The sequence below is a fragment of the Botrytis deweyae genome (genome assembly GCF_014898535.1).
Source record: "Botrytis deweyae strain B1 chromosome Unknown BDEW_005, whole genome shotgun sequence".
Classification (NCBI taxonomy): Eukaryota; Fungi; Ascomycota; class Leotiomycetes; order Helotiales; family Sclerotiniaceae; genus Botrytis; species Botrytis deweyae.
The window spans coordinates 567,551-587,692 of NW_024066212.1; the positions used below are offsets into that span (position 1 = coordinate 567,551).

Sequence of the window (20,142 nt, forward strand, 5' to 3'; positions counted from 1 at the left end):
CAAAATCAAAAATATTGATTATTGATCTAAAAACAAAATTTTGAAAATAATGTTGCGTTTTCGGTGTGCCGTTTATTTCGTCCAGAGTGAGTTTGCGAAGGCTTATTCGATGACCCGCCAAGCTTTTGATCGGACACACACAAGTAAGCGGATGAGATGAGATTCGCTTATATAATCGTCAGACAGCGCGCTTGCTTGTATCAAGGTATCTCTTCAATTTCTATAGCACCGGACAGGCCCTGATCAGGTTAATTTACTTCACTACAATTGGAGCGGAAGTCGAAAATCTCACCATTTATCCTTGTTTCATGATTAAAAGCATTGCATTAGGGCAACGAACGAGGAACTATTGAGTAGGGATTTATGCATGTATGTGTGCGGCGTTTGCTTGTGGGGGCCAGTGCATTTCGTGTCGTATATGTGGAGGGGTTGAGGATTGGGGGTGGGTGGGGTTGATTGGTGGCTAATCTTATCAGGGTGGTAGTCGTTACCAACGTAAGCACTACCTATATGAATTCGACACACTCTTCCAGATCTAATGATGTGACGAGACTTTGTATGCACAGATATAGATTTAGCGTTTCTTTATCAAAACTATTTCAAGAGAAAGGGAAAATGGCTGGGATGTTGTTGGAACGGAAATTCTGCGTAGTGTATGTTGATATGATAACCTTATGTTGCCGTTGTGTTCACTCGTGTAGTTGGCGAACAGCTGGCATGGAATGATGTTGGGAGTGGTTTTGAGATATTTTAGGAAGGTGTAATTTAGTGAGAAGCTACATATATCAATAGGTCGCGCAATGCTTAACCGCGGAGAGGATGACTTTTGCTCTGCCATATGAAAGTGCTATGAACAGAAAATTTAGCAAACCCCATTGCTTGTTCAGCCTTAAAATCTTCATTGCTTTGTCTAGAACGAACTAACCAAAGGGCTGTTCACAGGCAGTTATACCTCGTAGTGGACACAAAATGTGGAAGCCCGAGCTGGGTCCGACGCTTGAGCATGGCGCATGCCAAGAAAGTCAGGGGTTTTCGTTGAACCATGTCGATAGCAATACAATATGCCTGCTGCTGCTACATAAACTAAAGACTACTGTAATATAAGCTACAGGCTACTATTGAAGAAGGGGAACTAGCCAGGGGCGCGCGGGCGGATGCAAGAGTAGAAGTATGAAGATGAACTCCATCAACTAGCTAGTTCTAATGAAAAGCTTCTCGTAACGCCTTGAACCTGTAAACATCTTATCAAAAGCTGTTATTCTACCAACATTATGGGCAATATTTTCAGCCAGTTCTATTTCATTCCATCGGCGTCGCTCACGGAGAAGAATACTCCCGATCAAACAGGCCGGGTATGTAGAGCCTTATCTTTCCTTTTCACATCTTGGATGCCCTTCTAATACGCGCGATTGTTTATTCAGATTTTTCTTGTAACAGGTGGTTATGCAGGCATCGGTTTTCAATTATGTAAAATTCTTTATGCTCACAACGCAACTGTTTGGATTGCAGGCCGCTCGGAATCCAAAGCCCAAAATGCCATATCCATAATCAAAGAAGCATCTCCTAAGAGTAGCGGTAGCATTCAGTTTCTGCAAATTGACCTGGCTGATCTATCCTCGATCAAGCCTGCGGTCAAGCATTTTACTTCCCAGCAACAACGTCTTGATGTCCTCGTCAACAATGCCGGTGTATGTACTGCTTTCCCTGAACCTCCATACATGCTTTACACACACACGCAACTTGCTCATGTCGTACGTTTGTGAACTTTTAGGTCATGTATCCTCCTAAGGGGAGCACCAGTGCACAAGGACACGAGTTGCAGGTAGCGACCAACTGCCTAGGTCACTACCTACTTTACCAACTACTCCTTCCTCTCCTTACAAATACCGTGGCCTCCTCTCCAACAGGTAGCGTGCGCGTCGCATGGGCTGCGTCTATTGCCATCCATGTCGACTCCCCACCAACAGGAATACTTATCAACGATGATGGCAGTCTTAAGGATGTTGGCGTGTCAGCCAACTACAGCCAGACTAAAGTTGGTAACGTCTTCCTGGCTCGAGAGTGTGCCAAGACTACTCCGCAAACAGGCGTTGTACACACGGCTTTCAATCCAGGTAATCTGCGCACGGAACTACAACGTCATTGGACTGGTCTCGCCAGCAAGATAACTGTGAGCAATGGAACTTCTCTATATTGTTACTCGTGTATATACTGACAAATTTGCGATTGCAGGATACATTCATCGTGTATCCTCCAGTTTATGGAGCGTACACAGAGCTCTGGGCAGCCATTTCCCCTGAGATAACACCTGAGAAGAGTGGTGCTTACATATATCCTTGGGGAAGATTTGGCAGTCTTCCCAGTGGTATCGAGAGTTCGATTACTGGAGAATCGGGCATATCGGCCAAATTTGTGGATTGGTGTGGTAAACAGACGGAGGCATTCTTGTAGAGCCAAGAGGTTGAGTTTTGGATCGAAACGACGATTCTTCCTCGCAGTTCTTTTCCACACCCACAATTAAAATTGTCTCTTTTCTCCACATACTCGCATATAATAATACTATTGCAGTACTACATAATTATTGGTTCTGAAATAAGGCCGTGGAGGGTTTTGTGGTGAGATGATGTTCTTCAATGAAATTGTTGTGGTTTTGTAGTCATAGAGCCTCGTGCTCAACATATCAGTTATTAATTAGTTGCCTGGATTCTAGTCGATAGTAAAGAGTTTACTTCCAAGTTAGTACCCATTGATATAACCTTACCTCCATAACTTATCAACCAACGAAACTGGGCACCAGCTGCACCAGCTGCCTAGTTAATAGTCGGTTGATTGTAAGAGCGCCGACGATTAGTACCTTCCGGACCTTACAATCTCACCAAATCTAACGACACCCCTTCAAAGGAAATCAGCGGCTGTGATTATGATTTTAGGGTATAATTGATCACGAACCAAAAACATGCTTGGAATGATAGATATGCCAACTGCTGTAACTTGCCAACCTGTCAAATACTCAGAATGAGTTATCGCATTTATTTTTTCCCCTAACGACAGGACCTTCGCTAGTGTCGCTGCCATTGTTTGGGAGAGCCACATTGATCTTCTGAAAGCTACCTATGGTCTGATGAAATGAGACATCAACCCGGAGCATGAGATCTGTCTGTGGTTTTGGACGCTAGTTATCAAACCGGGTGTATTGCCGGGGTATGAAACATGTGTTGGATGAGTGTTGCCATGTTGCCATACGGAGGTTGAAGGCATAAGTCGTATAAGCCCTATTTTTAATAAAAGTTGTTGTTTTACGAAATTCCAATGCTGCTTTTATTAATTTTATTAGATATTCAATTATTCTTTTTAAAATTTCGAATTTTTATTTCTTTTATTTAAATTTTCAATTCTTTTAATTTTAAAGCTTTTGAAGCTTTCAAAGTTTCTAATAGATTCTAAATAAGTTTAGAATAGTATTTCTGAAAAGAAAAATATGAATTTCGATAAATTTAAATGATTTTGTTAGGGGTAAAATAAATTTACAATACTTTTATTGTTTAGAGTTTATTATATAAATTTTCAATTAATATAATGATATAATTAGTTCAAACAATAAAAATGGGGAAAAGCTCGGTTGCTTTTTGGTGTGTTTTATAATACTTATGTTGTCAACCTTTGTATATGCAACCTGTCCTGTCAGCCAACCTCCATGCATGATGCATGGACCACTATATGCTACTACATCCATGGATTTGCCCGCAACACATGAAAATTTCTCTTTTAGATAAGGATTGCCATTATCGACTCATTCCAGGTTTGCTAGGTAGGTAGTATTGACCATAAATAGGTAGCCGTCTTTATTTCCGTCTTACTACCCTTCCTGAATTTTGACATTACTTTGCCGCAAACCAGCCACGAGATAGATATAACTACCTACCTAGGTACCCGTCTCTCATGAGTTCCCCTTTTCTTACAGTGAATGTTTGAGCTCAGAAAAAAATTAAGACTATTCTTTACGTCGATTGATTATTAGTAAGCATCATGAGCGACTTTGTTGAGGTGGACATTCTCGTAATCGGTGCAGGTAAATACAACAGGCTCAATAAAGCTTACACATTCGCATTTGATTCTGTCACTAATTTTTGCATCCAAAAAGGAATTTCCGGCATTTGTGCAAGCAAGCATTTTTTGGAGTTTCATCCGGAAGCCCGATTGGTAATCATCGATAGAGACACTTGCGTCGGTGGAACCTGGAATGCGCGTTGGTTTCATTTTCATCGTTTCCATTCTCCATGGTGGGATGCTAATTTGAGTCGATTGCAGGAAGAGGCTACGATAGTTTCTGGACCCAATGGATGGTAGGAACAGCCGAGTTCTCAGACCAAGAAATGTCGAGACCACCGGACGAAGACCTTTACAAAGAGTTTTTCAAGGCTAAGCATACAACAAAATATCTGGAAAGTTATATTGATACACATAAATACGATGGCAAAACTCTCCGTGACAGGATTCAATTCTCGGTCGAAGTTAGATCAGTTTCCAAAAAGGATGGTTATTGGACTGTCTTGGCCAGTGATCGAGGCAACGAGCAGCAGCAACACACTTTCAAAACCCCGAAACTAATAGTTGCAAGTGGTTTGACTTCAATCCCAAATATGCCTTCATTGCCGGGAAAAGAAAGTTTTGAAGGTCAAATACTTCATCATGAAGACTTCGGTTCGTCTGACGTTTTGACCTCCCCAAAACAGAATATTACTATTCTTGGAGCTGGAAAATCGTCTGCAGACATGGTTTACGAAGCAGTGAAGGCTGGAAAACAAGTATCATGGGTTCTAAAAGCTACAAATACGACGGGTCCAGGCTTCTTTGTTTCTCCGGATGGAAAAGGGCCCTATAAAAATGCATTCGAAATAAGCTTAACAAGAATAGCAGCTACATTCACACCTTCGTTTCTGAATGGAATGAATAGATGGACGAAACTTCTCCACTCATCCGAATATGGTGTAAAGATGATGAAAGGCTTTTGGGGGACCGTAGATGCGGATGCGCGAAAGTCTGCAAATTTCCAACGAAAATGCCTACAAAATTTTGACAAGTTAGAGCCGAGCTCGCCGTAAGTTTCTTGAACCTTTCACAGGAGCCTTTCCTTCATTGACATTTGGAACAGTCTTTTTTGGCAAAATTGCGCCGCTGGACTTCTCAACCACGCAGACTTTTTTGACATCGTTGCCAAAAATGTTCGTATCTTTGTTGGAGATATTGAAGATTTAAAGAGCAACAGTCTCCTTCTCAAAACTGGCGAGGAGATACCCTCCGACGCTATCTTATGCGGTACAGGCTGGGTGCCTTCGCTGCAATACTTCACACAAGCGCAATGTCAAGAATTTGGGTTGCCTCATATTTTAGACCATGAAGAAGCAAAAGATGAATATGCTCACTGGGCGAACCTCGAGGCAGAAGCGGATCTCCAAGTCCTTGCTACCTTTCCCCAGCTCCAAAGTCCTCCTGATCATTACCAAAAGACTGCAACCCATACTCCATACCGTTTATACCGACATATAGTTCCTATATCGGAGTCTTCTAGCAGTGAGAAAAATGACCGCTCAATTGTTTTCCTAGGCCAAATTGTGGTAGGAAATTATTTTCCTACCTTGGAGTGTCAATCACTTTGGGCAGTGGCATATTTGGATGGGAAGTTGGACTTGCCGAGTAAAAAGGAGCAAGAAAAAGATGTTGCTCTGTTTACAGCGTGGTCTCGACGTCGCTATCTGGGCAATGGCCAGGAAGGAAATAATTTGACCTTCGATTTCATTGGTTATATAGATACTCTTTTGAAGGATCTCGGTCTTACTAGTCATCGAAAAGGTTGGTTCAAGGATCTGTTTGCGGCTATGTGGGCTAAAGACCTGAGGGGCTTACAAGCAGAATTGTGGAAGAAGTTCGAGTATAATGATACCGTTAAATTGGTTTAGGATTTCCCAGAGTTAATAAATCGTATGGGAGTTTTGGATGTCTGATTAATATTTTTCATTCAATATATTTTTATACTTATATAAAAAAGTTACTTTAATATATTCAAAAAATTCACTAATTATTATGTATGGAGTTCTCTATTAAGTAAAATATTATAATTCATACAAAATTATATAAAAGTATTATAGTTTAAATACTAATAATATTCATTTATAGGATAATTATATTTTGCAAAAGTTATAACTATATTCAACCTTTTTTCCGTCAAACATTAACGATATTCTGGCCATATGATTAGTTTTCTCGAACAAGGGATTATTCTTAGGGTTCCTTTTCTTTACTTTGATCTCAATTTTAGTATATATGTCTATCCTGGAAGGAAGATCGTCTTGAAGTGCACTTGACAAGTTGGATGCGATGTCGCTTTTGAGTCTGTAGATAACGAAAATATGTGAGTCAATGGTATTATTGAAAGAGCTATATGAAGACGCAAAATCGCAGAGATAACTTCGCAAGATTACGTACTGGTGAGAATTAAGTTGTGGATGTTGTGGTGTAGGATTAGATTTCCGGATCGCAGTTCTATTATCATTGAAACCATTTCAGAAATTCTGGCACTTGCAAGCTGCTCATTCATAACATTCACATCAGTTCAAATATTGAGTTTAGGCTAGACGTTTGATTGTCTTCAGAACTTTTGTGTTGAAAATTTTCTATTAGTACGGATTACTGAATACCTTGCTTTATATGAGAGTGTATCTAGAATTTCACGGGTTAATTAGCTCGATGTGATGTCTCTAGGAGATGCAGGAGCCACTTCTCGGAATCGGGGATGACTAGTCTTGAATTTTTCGAAAGAAACACTTTTCAGCGTGATTATTTCAAGATCTCGCCATGATCTTGAATTAAAAAGCAGTTCTAACTAATGGTATTACTATCTCTAGAATTTCCAATTAAACACAACGAGTCTGAGAGAGATACAAGACCAGGATATTCTTGTGCTTTTTTCCTTATTTGGGTATGAACACTATTTTCAATGAATAACGTTGTCAGAAATCTTTGTAACCGTATCGATCAATAACTCGAAGTGAATAAAAGACTTGAGAATTACACGCATCTAATTATAGTTTCTCTTCTCGCAAGACGAGATATTTCACTTGTTCCAATAAGGAATGAATGTAGATATTCAGGTTGCACTTACCGTCCTTAAGTCTTGCTAATCAAATCATACGATATTGGAAGTATTTTCATATCCAAGATACACACAGATAGATCACCAACTGGATCTCATATCCCCATCATGTAAGATTATATACAAACGAACTCAAAAAATCCGAATCCTCCCGATAAATTTCCACGATTTCTACTATCTAAACACTCAGTCCTCTCTCCCTCTCCTCCCTCAAAAGAAAATAAAGCATTCGAATTTTTCCAAATCCAACACTACCCGAGTAAGCCATCTACATCCGAGGTCACCAATACAACAATTCTCCTACCCAACCCAAATTTTCACATCTCCCATCTCAAATTCCCCAGATCTCCCATCTTCCAAAAAGAAAGCCCTCATTACCCTCCCCTTCATACCCAACCATCCTCAACCCAACCATCTCCAAATCAACCATCTCCAAATCACCCAACCAACCAACCTTCAACCCCTAAAAGCCAGCCCCAGAAAAAGTGGGTCTTGAACTCTTGACGAGAAAGCATATCTTTCAAGCGAGCGAGCGAGCGAGTTTTAGGGGAACCGAGGGGCTGGATCGTCTAATCAATGATAGGAAGAACAAAATTCGTCATTGGTATGGAAGATAAGATATTCTAGTGAGATGAAAACATTTTTTGGTATTACGTATAGCGAAGTTGAAACCAGTTGACGAAGTTATGATTCGAGTGATCAGGGAAGTATTATAGAAAGCCTATTTAGCTCTCATGGCTACCCGATTCCTAATACGACCTAATGTATTATATGATCAGACTTCGCTCAATGATTTTTTTTATCAATATGTAGAACAAATTTCTGAATAACTACACAAGACTAGAAATTATAGGAATGTGACGAAATTGTCAATTCATTAACTACTTTCTCTGCCACCACGGGGTATCGCGCGCTAATATACTTCAATTACATACATGCATGCATACGCGCATCCGTATTCACATGCGCAGTTCCTGGTACTCAAATTCGAGAGATTTTAGGGAGAAAAAAAACTTGAATCCACAGAGTCATTCCTGGACTCTTCTTCCATCCCCCAAAGTTAATTTGGAAGTAGGTTCGCGGTCGAGTTTAGAGATAGAGGATTCCTTCCGTCTGCGATTCCCATTTGGCTCTCAGGTATTAAATCCAGACACGTGTCCGTTACTTGATCGGATAGTAGCGGTGACTGAATATCAACAATATCAACGCTGCCAAGGCATGCGGAAGCTAAATCTGGAGACCAACAATTCGCATTGATATCTGAAGTTTGAGAAGGAGGTGCTGAATTTTTCTGAGAAGATGATGCGGAGAAGGATCCGTAGCCGCTATCGAAGCTTTGTTGACGTATTCCTGATGTCGTTATGTAGCAATTTGGTCGTCGTTGCAAATGGTGGACTCGCGGTCGTGGGCGAGCTTCGACTTGAGCTGGGCTACTGTTTAGAGATGATGTAGAGGCGAGATCAACTGGCGTAGACATGGATGATTCTTCTGTGGTGGGAACAATGTCTTCTTGCTGTTGAAACAAGGGTGAGGTCAGAGTATTCATAGGTACAGGAGTACTCCTTGATCTATTAACTTGATCTAAGAGCTTCTGGAAAAGAAACTTCCCGTTCTCATTGTGGTTTGGAACAGCTGCGATAGGATCAAGAGCATAGCCTTGTTGTAAAGAGGTTATCATTTCATGCCATTTCAGATCTAGCGGTCGGTGCTGCTGCTGATTTAATTGTTGTTCATACAATTTTGTTTGCTGTATTAAAGGTGAGCATTGAAGAGAACCAAACGAATTCGATTCGTCACATCCCATATTTGCCGAAGCACCGTAGGTTTGATTTCCAAAAATTTCTGTCGTTCCCGGGTCCCCATCACAATCTACTTGATCGATAATCGCTTCGTTCCCCTCTTCCCAAAGACTTGCACCACACACAAGCCCTTCCCTATCTCCTTCCAAATCCACGGCATCCCCCAAGGCTCCCTCTCCTAATCTTGCACTCCTACACTTCTCGATCAACTTCCAAGCCTCAACTCCCACGTCCGCGCTCTCAAGCATTCCCCTATAAGCCTCTTCCCTTCTCTCCCAATTCGCCACGAATTTCCTAATGGTCGCATCACTGCATCCCTCCCTTACCATTCCCTTACAAATTTCAATCAAATTTAGCAGTTCCCTCCGACTTTCCAACAACTTAGTTTTGGTAGCATTAATTTCGGCAACACAACGCTCATATCTTTCTTGATCGGCGGTCATCTCGGCTTTCTTCTTAAGTCGACATTTCCGTGCTGCGCGTCTGTTTTTCTCGAGGTATTTTTCGCGAGCCCGAAGAATTTCTGCAGGGGTGAGAATTTTCTTGGCACGGGGGCGACGTTTCTTTTTCGGGGGAAGTGATGTGGTTGAAGGGAAGGAATTGGAGTCGGTGGTGAGAGGGTGCGTATCTTTCGGATGGGTAAGAGGACTTAAAATTCGTTTCTTAGAGGGTTTGAGAGTGGCCAAATTAGCGTTCGGCGAATTGGCTACAACTTCAATGTCAACTGAAGCATCTTCTGTCGAAATTCTGGGACTATTTTTAATTTGAGGAGTAGAGATGAGTAGTGAGTTGTCGACGTTCAATGAACTCTCAGAGATATTTGTGAACAGATTACTAAACTGGTCAATCGAATTTGCTGTGGCATTTTGACTCCAACCGTTCCCATCTTGTTGTTTCTCGTTTGTGTTTGTGTTGAGAGTTGTATTCGGTATGTGTATAACATCATCGAATATTGTCGAAAATGAATCATCCTCTGTGATATTCAAATCCATAAAAGCCTGTGAGAATTTAAAACCTTGCAACTTTCGGCTTCAACCGTCCACCAATCAGAGATTGAAGCTATTTCGGATTTATCTTACCTGGTCATTTCCATTTATGAGTTGATTCCAATCTGCTTGTGCCTTTTCTGTTCTTGGACTGAGAAGTAAATTGGAAGCGAGATTGTTGCTTTGGATTTTCAGCACGTCATCGGCGACGAACTCATCGAAATTGAGTTGGCCCGGGAGAGGGTCCTGGAACTTTGCTCGGTACATTGCCACGGATTGACGGATATGTTGAGATATTCGATCCTCGCTGACTAGCATTAATTGGAAAACTAGGTCGTGTACTGTTATTAGTACTGATATCAGAATGTATTCGGGTTCCAACTGACGGTCGAGGTAACTGGCCTATCAGGTCAAGCCGGAGCAAGCAAATACCAGTAGATGTGTGATAGCTTTGAAGCTTTTATTAAATTGCCAAGAAGCAGGCAGTACCATGGGACTTGGATCTGTTGAGATAACCTGATGACAGGTGATATAAAGTTTCAGGAAAGATTATGCTACGAACTCTTAAACAATATTAGAACAAATATAATATATTAATTACTAAAAGGCTTTTCTGCCTGTAGCTTGAATCTTATATTGTGTCGTATATCTCAATTCTTATTGAGAAAGAAGTCAACTTAATAGAGGGTAGCAATCAAACAATTCCAGGGCGAGACGGCGAGACAATTATATCCAGCCCCGTCTTCATAATGCAAGCAACAGCGCATAATGACATCAGACCATCGAATCCAATAAGCATCGAGAAGCGTTCGATTCCCGATGACACTCTAACTGAATCGATACAGATTAATGAGTACCGTAGACAAAGGGGATGGTGTACTTCCTCTATCACTTGTTCATTCTTATCTCTCTTCGTCGCATGAACCGGTTTCGAAAAGGAAAAAAAGAGAGAAAAATTAAATAAAAACCAAGCTTTTACTAGCTATCCCCGCATTTACAAGCATCGAAGAAGCCCAAATCGAAGAAGACGTGCGAATCTGGTGGAAAAGTGTCAAGGTTTCCTTTATGCAGGCCAGATAATGAAAACTCGTATGCCGATGAAGCCTTCGTTGGTTGCGATATCCAATCACCGCTTTCAAACTTCGTCTTACTAACCTTCTTGCCTTGGCTTTTCATTGTCCCATTTTATAAACATTTGATAAACACATGTTAAACGTTTATTTTTGATCCAGTTTATAAGGAGGTTTCCTCCGACATGGTTGTAGAATTTCTTTGAAAATAATAAGTAGAAGATGATTCTAGCACGTACATTGGTCAAGGAGATGGCTCCTAAACGATGACATGCGGAAGTAAAGTGTTGCATACAAAGACTTTGGATAGGAAAGTCGAATAGAAAGTTCAAAGATACAGTTCGCTTTCAATCCTCGAATATGAAGTCGCATGTATATTAGATAGAATCTCCGGAGAGAAAAAGAGTGAGAGGGAGAGGAAGAGGAAAAGATATATCGCCACCCCCTCATCATTCTTTAAGCTATCCGCTAGGTATTCAACCTATCAATCAGCCTTAGCGATAATTGACCACTCACAATTAATAACGCCTCTAAGGAAAACAAGAAAAACATGGCAATTTCTTTAACTTTCTCAAAATCCCATCTCTTTTATCAATTATCGCATCTCTCTTCGTCTTCCTTCATTCTCCTTCATCTTTAATACTTCACGTCTACCACTAGTCGGTACTACTCCGGAGTTCACGCCTAGCCCTGTCCATTTTTCATTTCATTATCGCCCCTCTTTCATCCAACATCCAACATCTATCGTTGGACTTCTCCCTGGCTTGTTCCTCTTCCTCACTACATCCATCCATACATACCACAATACCATAGAAATCCCGAAACCCGATTGGCGAAGACCGGAATCCAAACAGTCTCAGTATCCGTTGCTGTTACTTACGAGCCCACCACTTGAACAACCTCCGTGGTTGTAGCAACCCAGTAATCAGTCAGTCTATATCGTAGTTATACTATGTGCATCGTAAATTTCACCATCTTTTTTCGATGGCATTGACATGCAATACTGAAACGAATCTCGATGTTGGAAAGGTTCGTGACTCTAACGGGGTACATGAGGGGCTCTTGGGGGTTTGCTCTTATTAGCTAAGGTTTTTATAAACATTCTATATGGTGGCTTCGCCCCCAAACCCCCAGTCCTCGCTGCGCTCGATGTTTATCACCTGGTACTCTCTCTCTCTCTTGTTGCTACATCTGTCTACTTCCCAACACAAATTCCAGTGAAAGAAGTAATGATTAAGTAATCATATCTGATCGCATTCGGAGGTGGGGACCGAAGCGATGCATTTAGAGCTGCTTTGTCAGCGAAAATCGCGGTAGAACCAACGCACAGTCCCATTCTGATTACATAATATATGCTGCCTGCGGAGCAAAACGTCCTACCAGTTTTGATTGGTCCGGAAAGGCTACCACGGAATCACTAAGCGTACTCAATACGATGCGAACGTTAAATCGACGAAGAGCCGGTCTAGGTGTAAAATATTTTTTTATACATGATTCCGTACAATAAATTGCTTTGAAAGCTAATTAATTTTCTTTGTTTTTGGATGAGCAAGAAATTGACAGGATTGTGTCAGTAGAGTTTTGGTGAATGTTTAATCTTACTCCATAATAACATTAGATACCTACCTGAAGTTTGTTAGTAACATCACCGAATAGAAATCATCGAAACGGCAAAGATAGCCCACCCCCTGTGACTGAAGTTTAGTTGTAAACCTCAACATACATTTCAGATTCCTCAATACAAAATATCAGAAAAATAGGTAGCTTCGCAAGTTCAATTCCATATTCAATGGCAGACATTACCAATATATCTGGATGGAACCCTCTCGAAGCTTCTAGAATCTGAGTTTCATGGACATAAAAGGGGACTACATAGCTTGCGTTGGGAGAAAGAAAACCAAAGAAAATTCCTATACAATAAATAAATCGTACCTAAGCTATCTCGGTCAGTCACAACTGACAAATCAATCATAATAATACAAAACACTTCCGGTTCTGGAGGGGTAAAGAATGAGTATTTATATTCACATCACATTATAATGAAACCATAAGCTCGAGTCATAAAAGCTCAAGCACAGTTACTCAGTCAATAAAAGATTGCAATGTGGAGAGAGAACACGACTGCCACGGAAGAGCATGCAGATAGGTTTGGGTATACTGCGTGATCCGGCTTATCAATCAAGACTATGACCCTTCACAGGGTACAATGGGAAACATAAAGTCTGTAATATGAAGGCATTCAGACCATCTCTGAATCACTAAGCTTGCGAAAATTCTATGAGGGGTGAGGTGAGAGCTCTGCTTGAATCAGAATTCTATTAGAGCTCTACTAGTACAAATTTGTACTAGCTCTACCTGAATCATACCAGCAGGAACGATTATTTCGACATTATCGCTCGGAAATAATGACAGGAATAATGAGCGGAAACAAAGAAAATGAAGGAGATAAACTATAGCTTTCAAAGAAAAGCAAGGCCACCCTAGCCGCTGGAGAGCTTATTCCGTCTGGACCCAACATGTCTTTATTGTTGGCTGGAAGCCCCGGAGATATGTCCGAGTAAAGCTGACAATGTGGGAATACTGGACGAACTCAGCTAGCTCAGCCTAAACCTGTTCTCTTTTGAGCCTTGAGGTAGCTTGAATCTTGATTACTTGGCCGGGAGTGTATCGCTTTTCGGACAATTTCGCAAGATGAATAGTTTTCTTTTTTCGACCGTTTCTTGAGTTCCTGATGTTCCCACATTGGCGAGAAAGATCCAAACTGAACGGGAATTGGCTCAAGCTGCGTTTACATAGTGTGGGAATGCGATTCAAGAGAGTGGGTACGTTTTCAGTCCTGCTTTCATTACTCATTTTGAATTTGGAGGCAATGTGTACTACAAGACATTATCAGGATTGTTATTGGTGAGAGATTAAAAAAAGCGAAGCGAATGAAAAACGGAAGGTGGATGTTGTTTGTTGTTTGTATCAGCAATTTAATTATTGAATGGTATTGCGGCGAAATGACTGTTGCATATACTAGGTGCAGCACTCATAAATTGAGGGCCTGACAACGAACAACAGAAGCTGAAGTAGCAATAGAACATTGTGCGCGACTAATTTGAAAGTTACTGGAGAATAGCGAAAATCCTGTTCATGATTCCTAGTAATGCTGGTGAGATATTCCCCAAAAATGTTACGTGTGCCATTCACATCTTAGTGCATGCTTCATAAGAAACATCTTTTTCATCTTGGCGTATGCACCAATCATTGTATCTTAGTCGCTGGTTGAAACCCTGGGAACAGACCGCTATGCTATGAGTATTGAATGGCATTCCAGCCATTGAAAATCTGCGAGCTCATTTTCGTCATTGAAAATGAAACACCACGAGGATGAACAAAACAGAGCATAGGATCCGTTCTCGGCAAACGGTCATAATAAATCCCTTTCAAATTTATGCCACTAGCAACAATGGTCATCGCGATACTATGCATGATCATATACATGTGAAGGTGCCACTTGCAATCTACCGCTAGCATTAGGTTGAAATGAGTGGATCTTGCCAGACACGACACATCAGCATATAACCCTCACAGCCTGTTTTCAAATCTTCTCGAGAACGTTAATTGGTAATGGCTAAACGAAAAGGCCATCTAGATCGACTCCGATCGAGATTGGGTGCAATTCAAACCCCGCGACGGACCATAAATATTTATTTTGGAATTTACAAATATTGCCAATTTTACATGGCCGATGCGGATAATTACCTGTACGCTTCTGCAACCCAATTCAAAGTCATATTTCGGGTTAATATACTTACGCTTCTATGAAACATTTTGAATTGCTCGCAGCGATTGCAAGTAACTGGTTTGCGAGATTTCCTTCAAGTCCCAATCTAGCACCTCAAAGTCACTACATTTCAGATCTATGAGAAGGTCCGAGATTCCCCAGCTTTGGATATTTAAACGTGTGATTCTAACCATCGATAACATAATATTCGACTATTCAGGTTAGACTCAAGTTCCAAAAGCAGCATCCTAGTGATAATACGAACATTTCCCTAGGTGGATCGCCTTCCTATTCCTTGGGTGCACACACTCTACATCTGTCAAGCAGAGCATGCCGAATTTCCAATGTTGAAAGTTGCACTTAGCACGCTATGAATGGAACAAACGACATGTCGGTCGAAAACGCTTAAAACTCATAGCTTTGTTCAGTACGTGACCCACATTTGATATTGAAACTCATTTAGCGATGTATCAACTAAAATTCAATATGACTTTGAAATTCAACAAATATTAGTGCTGCCATAAAATATGTGACCCTGCCGTTGAGTGAAATTCAGGTTGATCCTCTTGCAGTTTGCCATCTTGTGGCATGTGCATCTAACTTCCGTCTTGTATATGTCTTAATAGTACGAGTGCTTGATATTGAACACTTGTTGGGTCATGTATCATGTGGACTTGACATGTACATTTCGCAAGTGTCAACCCCGCTCACTGCTATCAACCTTTTCGTAAGATTGTTGGTTTCGTAAGATAATTGACTTCGTGAAGGTCATATGCATAACGGAACTTGCAAGTTTACAAAAAAAATTCGCCCTTTTGATCTATCTCATCCTCATTGGGATACGGGTCATGTGTGTCGTGAATGGCGGGGGATGTGGAGGGCCGGGTTGTTAATCGAACGAAGAATCTGAACAATGCATAAAGTTAGGGGGCATGTCTAAGAAAAAATGGTCACTAATATCGATCGATGACTGGAAAAAAATGCAAAAAATTGGTTGGTTATAACTTCAGTCCCGATATTCGAATATAGTAGATGGGCATGATAAGTTTAAAGTCTTGAAACTTGTTGAAGTATATCGGATATGAAACTAGCGATGTACTTCACCACCCGGATGGTTGGCGCTTCGCAAGTGAGTTTGATTCAAGCGATAATGTATCTGAGCCCTCCACAGTAGAAATATTTCGATGCACTCTGCGAGCTCCTCTGAGTTGAGGAAGAACAGACGTGATGGAAAGTCTTTCAACAGCAAATGTCTTTTTTTTTATTGCATGTGTGATCAAAACAGTGTCTGGACAGAGAACACAATTCGGATCGTTCAAGATACGGCATACATCAAGGTCGAGTCATTCTTGACCAGAACGTCCTGGGTGGTAGACAAAAGAGCCTTGCTTAAAGTGACAAATTGTTTGAGATGGCAGACTTTTCATCAAACGGCCGGTAAAATGGAGAGGTATTTCCTCGACGATTCAATAGACCGCGTACTACAACTAAACAAAACACAACAAGAAGCCTGAAAATAAATGAGTACGCAGAGGTAATGCCATTGCCAACTTGACACTTGCCTAACATTATTGCTACCACACCGGAAACTGGAGTTTGGGAAGGTAAAAGCTCATTATTATTTGAAAGTACGACTTCGACTCGATAAAGAAGAATCAATCTCATGGTTTGATGCCGTTTATACATGTATCTTGTTATTGCTGAACTCGGTGGGAAGATCTGTACGTATTGATGCGTCTCTTAAGAAGTAGGTGATTGGAGCATTTGAGCAAATGATAAATATCCTCAAGTCTCAGACTCTGTGTGGAATGCACACTTTCTGTTGATGTATATCTTTTTGAAGTAATTGAAGCAAATGAAGCAAATGAAGATCAATCTAGCTGTTAGTGCGATGAACATATGTCAACGATTCAAGGTGTGTCACATGATACATTTTGCCACCTTGAAGGCAAATTCACTAAACCCGCACCTGCGCTCATGATAATACCACTCACTACCTGGTCAAATCGAAAAACATTTCACTGAGTAATTCATTATGTTGTTGCTGCTCCTCCCCTTTATTTCTGATTTATTCATTCTGTGTTTGCTGATGAAGCTATTCAGAAGTAATCTGCCAGTTTGAAACGACCATACTACTTACCCAGTAGCTATACAGTAGCTACAGGCCAAATACAATGGGTGATAAATACCCTAAAACAACTTCACTTGGTTTGCCCGTGTTTTAGTGCTGCGTGGGGAATGATTCTTTAAATTCCACCGCCAAGCACGTATAACACATTTCAAAATGTCTCATTCGATCTTTTTATATCTTGGCTCTTTCCCAAATCAACATAGCGGCGGAAGGGAAAAAGGGAGTTTCTTCTTCAATCACCTGAATCCTTACTCCGTATTTTGGACAAGCTTCTCTACCCAGTTACTAATCGACCACCATTGTATTGTTGCTAATCGTGGCCTTTGTTATCGACCATCAAATAATGCATTTGATGTCGAAAGTCGACTTTTGAATATTGAATAGTGCATATCCACAATATCTCTATCAGAACATCGTCACCATGATGCGCTCACAGGCTCGTCGTGTTGTGTTTGTCGCCATCATTTTCAGCGCGACAATTGCGTACATTTTGTACACCCAAAGTAAATATATCACGTGGCCACGTACTGAACCAAATGATTCAATTATCTATGAAACACAACCCAACCCAAATCCCGACTCAAAGATACCTGCAGACCCGAGTTCGTCAATTCCATTATCGGATTCAAATGATGAGGTCAAAACACCGCCAACGGTTGAAGAGCCCTCACTGAAGGAAAACCAAGACAAGAAGCCAGATGAACAACATCCAGCCGAAAAACAACCTAGTACCGGTTTAGATACCAAACCTCTTTCTGATACAACCTCAACACCACCACCAATTGTTCCAGCGGTTACATGTCCATCTTATGCACAAATTCAGCGGGAGAAACAAGAGCCATTATCTGAAGGTCATAGGAAATTTCCCTATTCTCGCCCTTCACAGGAATGCCGGACCTTCAATCTTCCTTCGTTAGAAAAGCTCATCGAGCAAATGAAAACGATTATCAAGGACCCTGATCTCTTCCGGCTTTTTGAAAATAGTTATCCAAACACATTGGATACTACAATTAAATGGCGAGGGTACGCAAACAAGATCGATCCAGTTACACAAAACGAGACGGCGACGGATGAAGAGCTCACATTTGTTATCACTGGCGATATTGATGCTATGTGGCTGAGGGACTCTGCATCCCAAATCTATTCCTATCTCCCATTACTCGAAGCTTCTGATAATCGAGATTCTCTTGCAAGTCTATGGCGTGGTCTTATTAATTTACACGCACGATATATCATCATATCACCATACTGTCATAGTTTCCAGCCTCCACCAGAATCAGGGCTCCAACTCCAAACCAATGGAGCGTATCATCAAAATCATCCCATGCCAGCCTATGACCCCGACAAAGTCTTCGACTGTAAATGGGAACTCGATTCCCTGGCCTCCTTTCTCCAAGTCTCATCGGCCTATTATCAGCGCACAAATGATTTATCATTCTTTCAAAAATATTCCTGGATCGATGCTGTCCAAGCAGCTGTAGATGCCGCTGGTGCAATGAGACTGGGAACGTATTCCTCTGAAGGCAAAGTTCAAAAATCCGCATGGACATTTACAGGTTGGACAAACCGCGGCAGCGAGACTTTGACAAATGATGGTTTGGGTAACCCTACGAAACAGAACGGAATGGTGAGAAGCGCATTCCGTCCTTCAGATGACGCATGTATCTATCAATTATTGGTGCCTGCAAACATGATGTGGGCTAAATACCTAGAAGAGGCATCTATTATTATGGAACAATTATCTGGCGAAAAGGCCGCCAAACTGACCACCTCCATGCGAGAGCAAGCATTCGGAATAAGAAAAGCCATAAATCGCGACGCCATAACTCGTCATTGGAAATTCGGCGATATTTATGCATATGAAATCGACGGCTTCGGCGGCCACAATCTGATGGATGATGCCAATGTGCCTTCACTGTTAGCTATTCCTCTTTGGGACTATGAAAATTCTTCATTTCCCCTCCCTGAACTTTTTGAAAGTGACGGAGAGCAAGGTGGTAAAAAAACAAAGGTTGATCATGCAAAGATCTATAATAACACTCGAAATTTTGTCCTAAGTCAAGAGAATCCCTATTTCATGCAAGGGCCCTCCATTGCCGCAGTAGGTGGCCCTCATCTTGGTCCCGGCAAAAGTTGGCCTATGGCAGCTATTATACGCGCCCTTACTGCCATGGAAACAGCATCGAGATCGGGCAAAGGAATAGAAGATGTGGAGAAAGAAGTAGTAGAACAGGTAATGATGGTGCTAGATAGCACCGGAGGAACGGGTGTAATCCATGAGAGCGTCAACTCATGGAATGCAAACGATTGGACAAGAGCTTGGTTTGGATGGGCGAATGGACTTTTTGGGGAATTGGTTATGCGAATTTCAAGAGAGGATCAAAAGGCCGGGAGAGGGGGTGGAGGGTTGTTGGGGAGAAGCTGGCAGACAGATGAGGGTGTTAAGGCGAGTAACTGAGTTCTGCCATGTAATAGAAATTGGGATGGATGGATGGCGTTCGGTGAAATTGGCATACGAGACTATATTTTTGGATACACTTCGTCGTCGTTTATTGGAGACTAGGTAGCTTTGGATAAATTGGCGAAAAGTTAGTTCAACAACACAATTGAGTATTGCATTGGAATCATGTTCCTTGTTGCCAACATGCCAACTACATGGGAGAGAATAGCTGAACCTAATCCCACCTAGGTAACACAAGAAATCCTTCATTTCACGCCCGTCTCTCCATGACCTTCGACGGCCTCCTTACACACCACCCTCCACTTACCATCTCATCCCCTCCCCCCCTAATCTACAATCCTGCAATTGTGCCTCCTCTATCCCACATCTATCAGCAACTCTGTCCTCTTCCATTCACAAAACATCCCACTGCATCTCCCATCATCTATCCCCACAACACCTTCACCCAAACCCCATTCCAACACTCAAAGTAAACAAAATAACATCGCAACCATCCCACCCGCCAAAAAGAGACACATTATTCCCCGAAGCAGAAAATCAAGGAATGAGGATTCGAGCGCGTGAAACGACATTTTTATTGCCTTCTTGGGTTTTTATCTCGAGATGAAAATGAACGAAAGGGGAAATTATGTGTCGGGTTGGGGATTAGAGAGTGAGCATATTCTTGTTACTGATATTTATACTTCACGGTGTGTGGGCATTTGTAAGACGAGACGGGGTTGGAGCCAGATTGAGGACTGAAGGGAGCAATCTTTTACCTTATGATATACGAGATG

General features: G+C 41.4%; 4 protein-coding genes across 4 annotated transcripts; 3 read left to right on the top strand and 1 right to left on the bottom strand.

Annotated features, from left to right (window-relative positions):
* Positions 1 to 1,271: 1,271 nt before the first annotated feature.
* Positions 1,272 to 2,451, top strand: EAE98_002818 (uncharacterized protein; the record flags this gene model as incomplete). The annotated part of the gene is made up of 4 exons (XM_038950438.1): positions 1,272 to 1,352; positions 1,422 to 1,688; positions 1,772 to 2,170; positions 2,233 to 2,451. 4 exons carry the CDS (start codon positions 1,272 to 1,274, stop codon positions 2,449 to 2,451), a joined length of 966 nt encoding a protein of 321 aa, XP_038812967.1.
* Positions 2,452 to 3,881: 1,430 nt separating this feature from the next.
* On the top strand, positions 3,882 to 6,129 carry EAE98_002819 (uncharacterized protein). The gene is made up of 4 exons (XM_038950439.1): positions 3,882 to 4,069; positions 4,142 to 4,246; positions 4,309 to 5,098; positions 5,153 to 6,129. Exons 1-4 carry the CDS (start codon positions 4,027 to 4,029, stop codon positions 5,955 to 5,957), a joined length of 1,743 nt encoding a protein of 580 aa, XP_038812968.1. The 5' UTR covers positions 3,882 to 4,026; the 3' UTR covers positions 5,958 to 6,129.
* A 2,081-nt stretch (positions 6,130 to 8,210) lies between these two features.
* Positions 8,211 to 10,253, bottom strand: EAE98_002820 (uncharacterized protein; the record flags this gene model as incomplete). The annotated part of the gene is made up of 2 exons (XM_038950440.1): positions 8,211 to 9,947; positions 10,029 to 10,253. 2 exons carry the CDS (start codon positions 10,251 to 10,253, stop codon positions 8,211 to 8,213), a joined length of 1,962 nt encoding a protein of 653 aa, XP_038812969.1.
* Positions 10,254 to 17,326: 7,073 nt separating this feature from the next.
* EAE98_002821 (uncharacterized protein) lies at positions 17,327 to 19,363 on the top strand (the record flags this gene model as incomplete). Its single annotated transcript, XM_038950441.1, has 1 exon — positions 17,327 to 19,363. One exon carries the CDS (start codon positions 17,327 to 17,329, stop codon positions 19,361 to 19,363), a length of 2,037 nt encoding a protein of 678 aa, XP_038812970.1.
* Between the last annotated feature and the right edge of the window lie 779 nt (positions 19,364 to 20,142).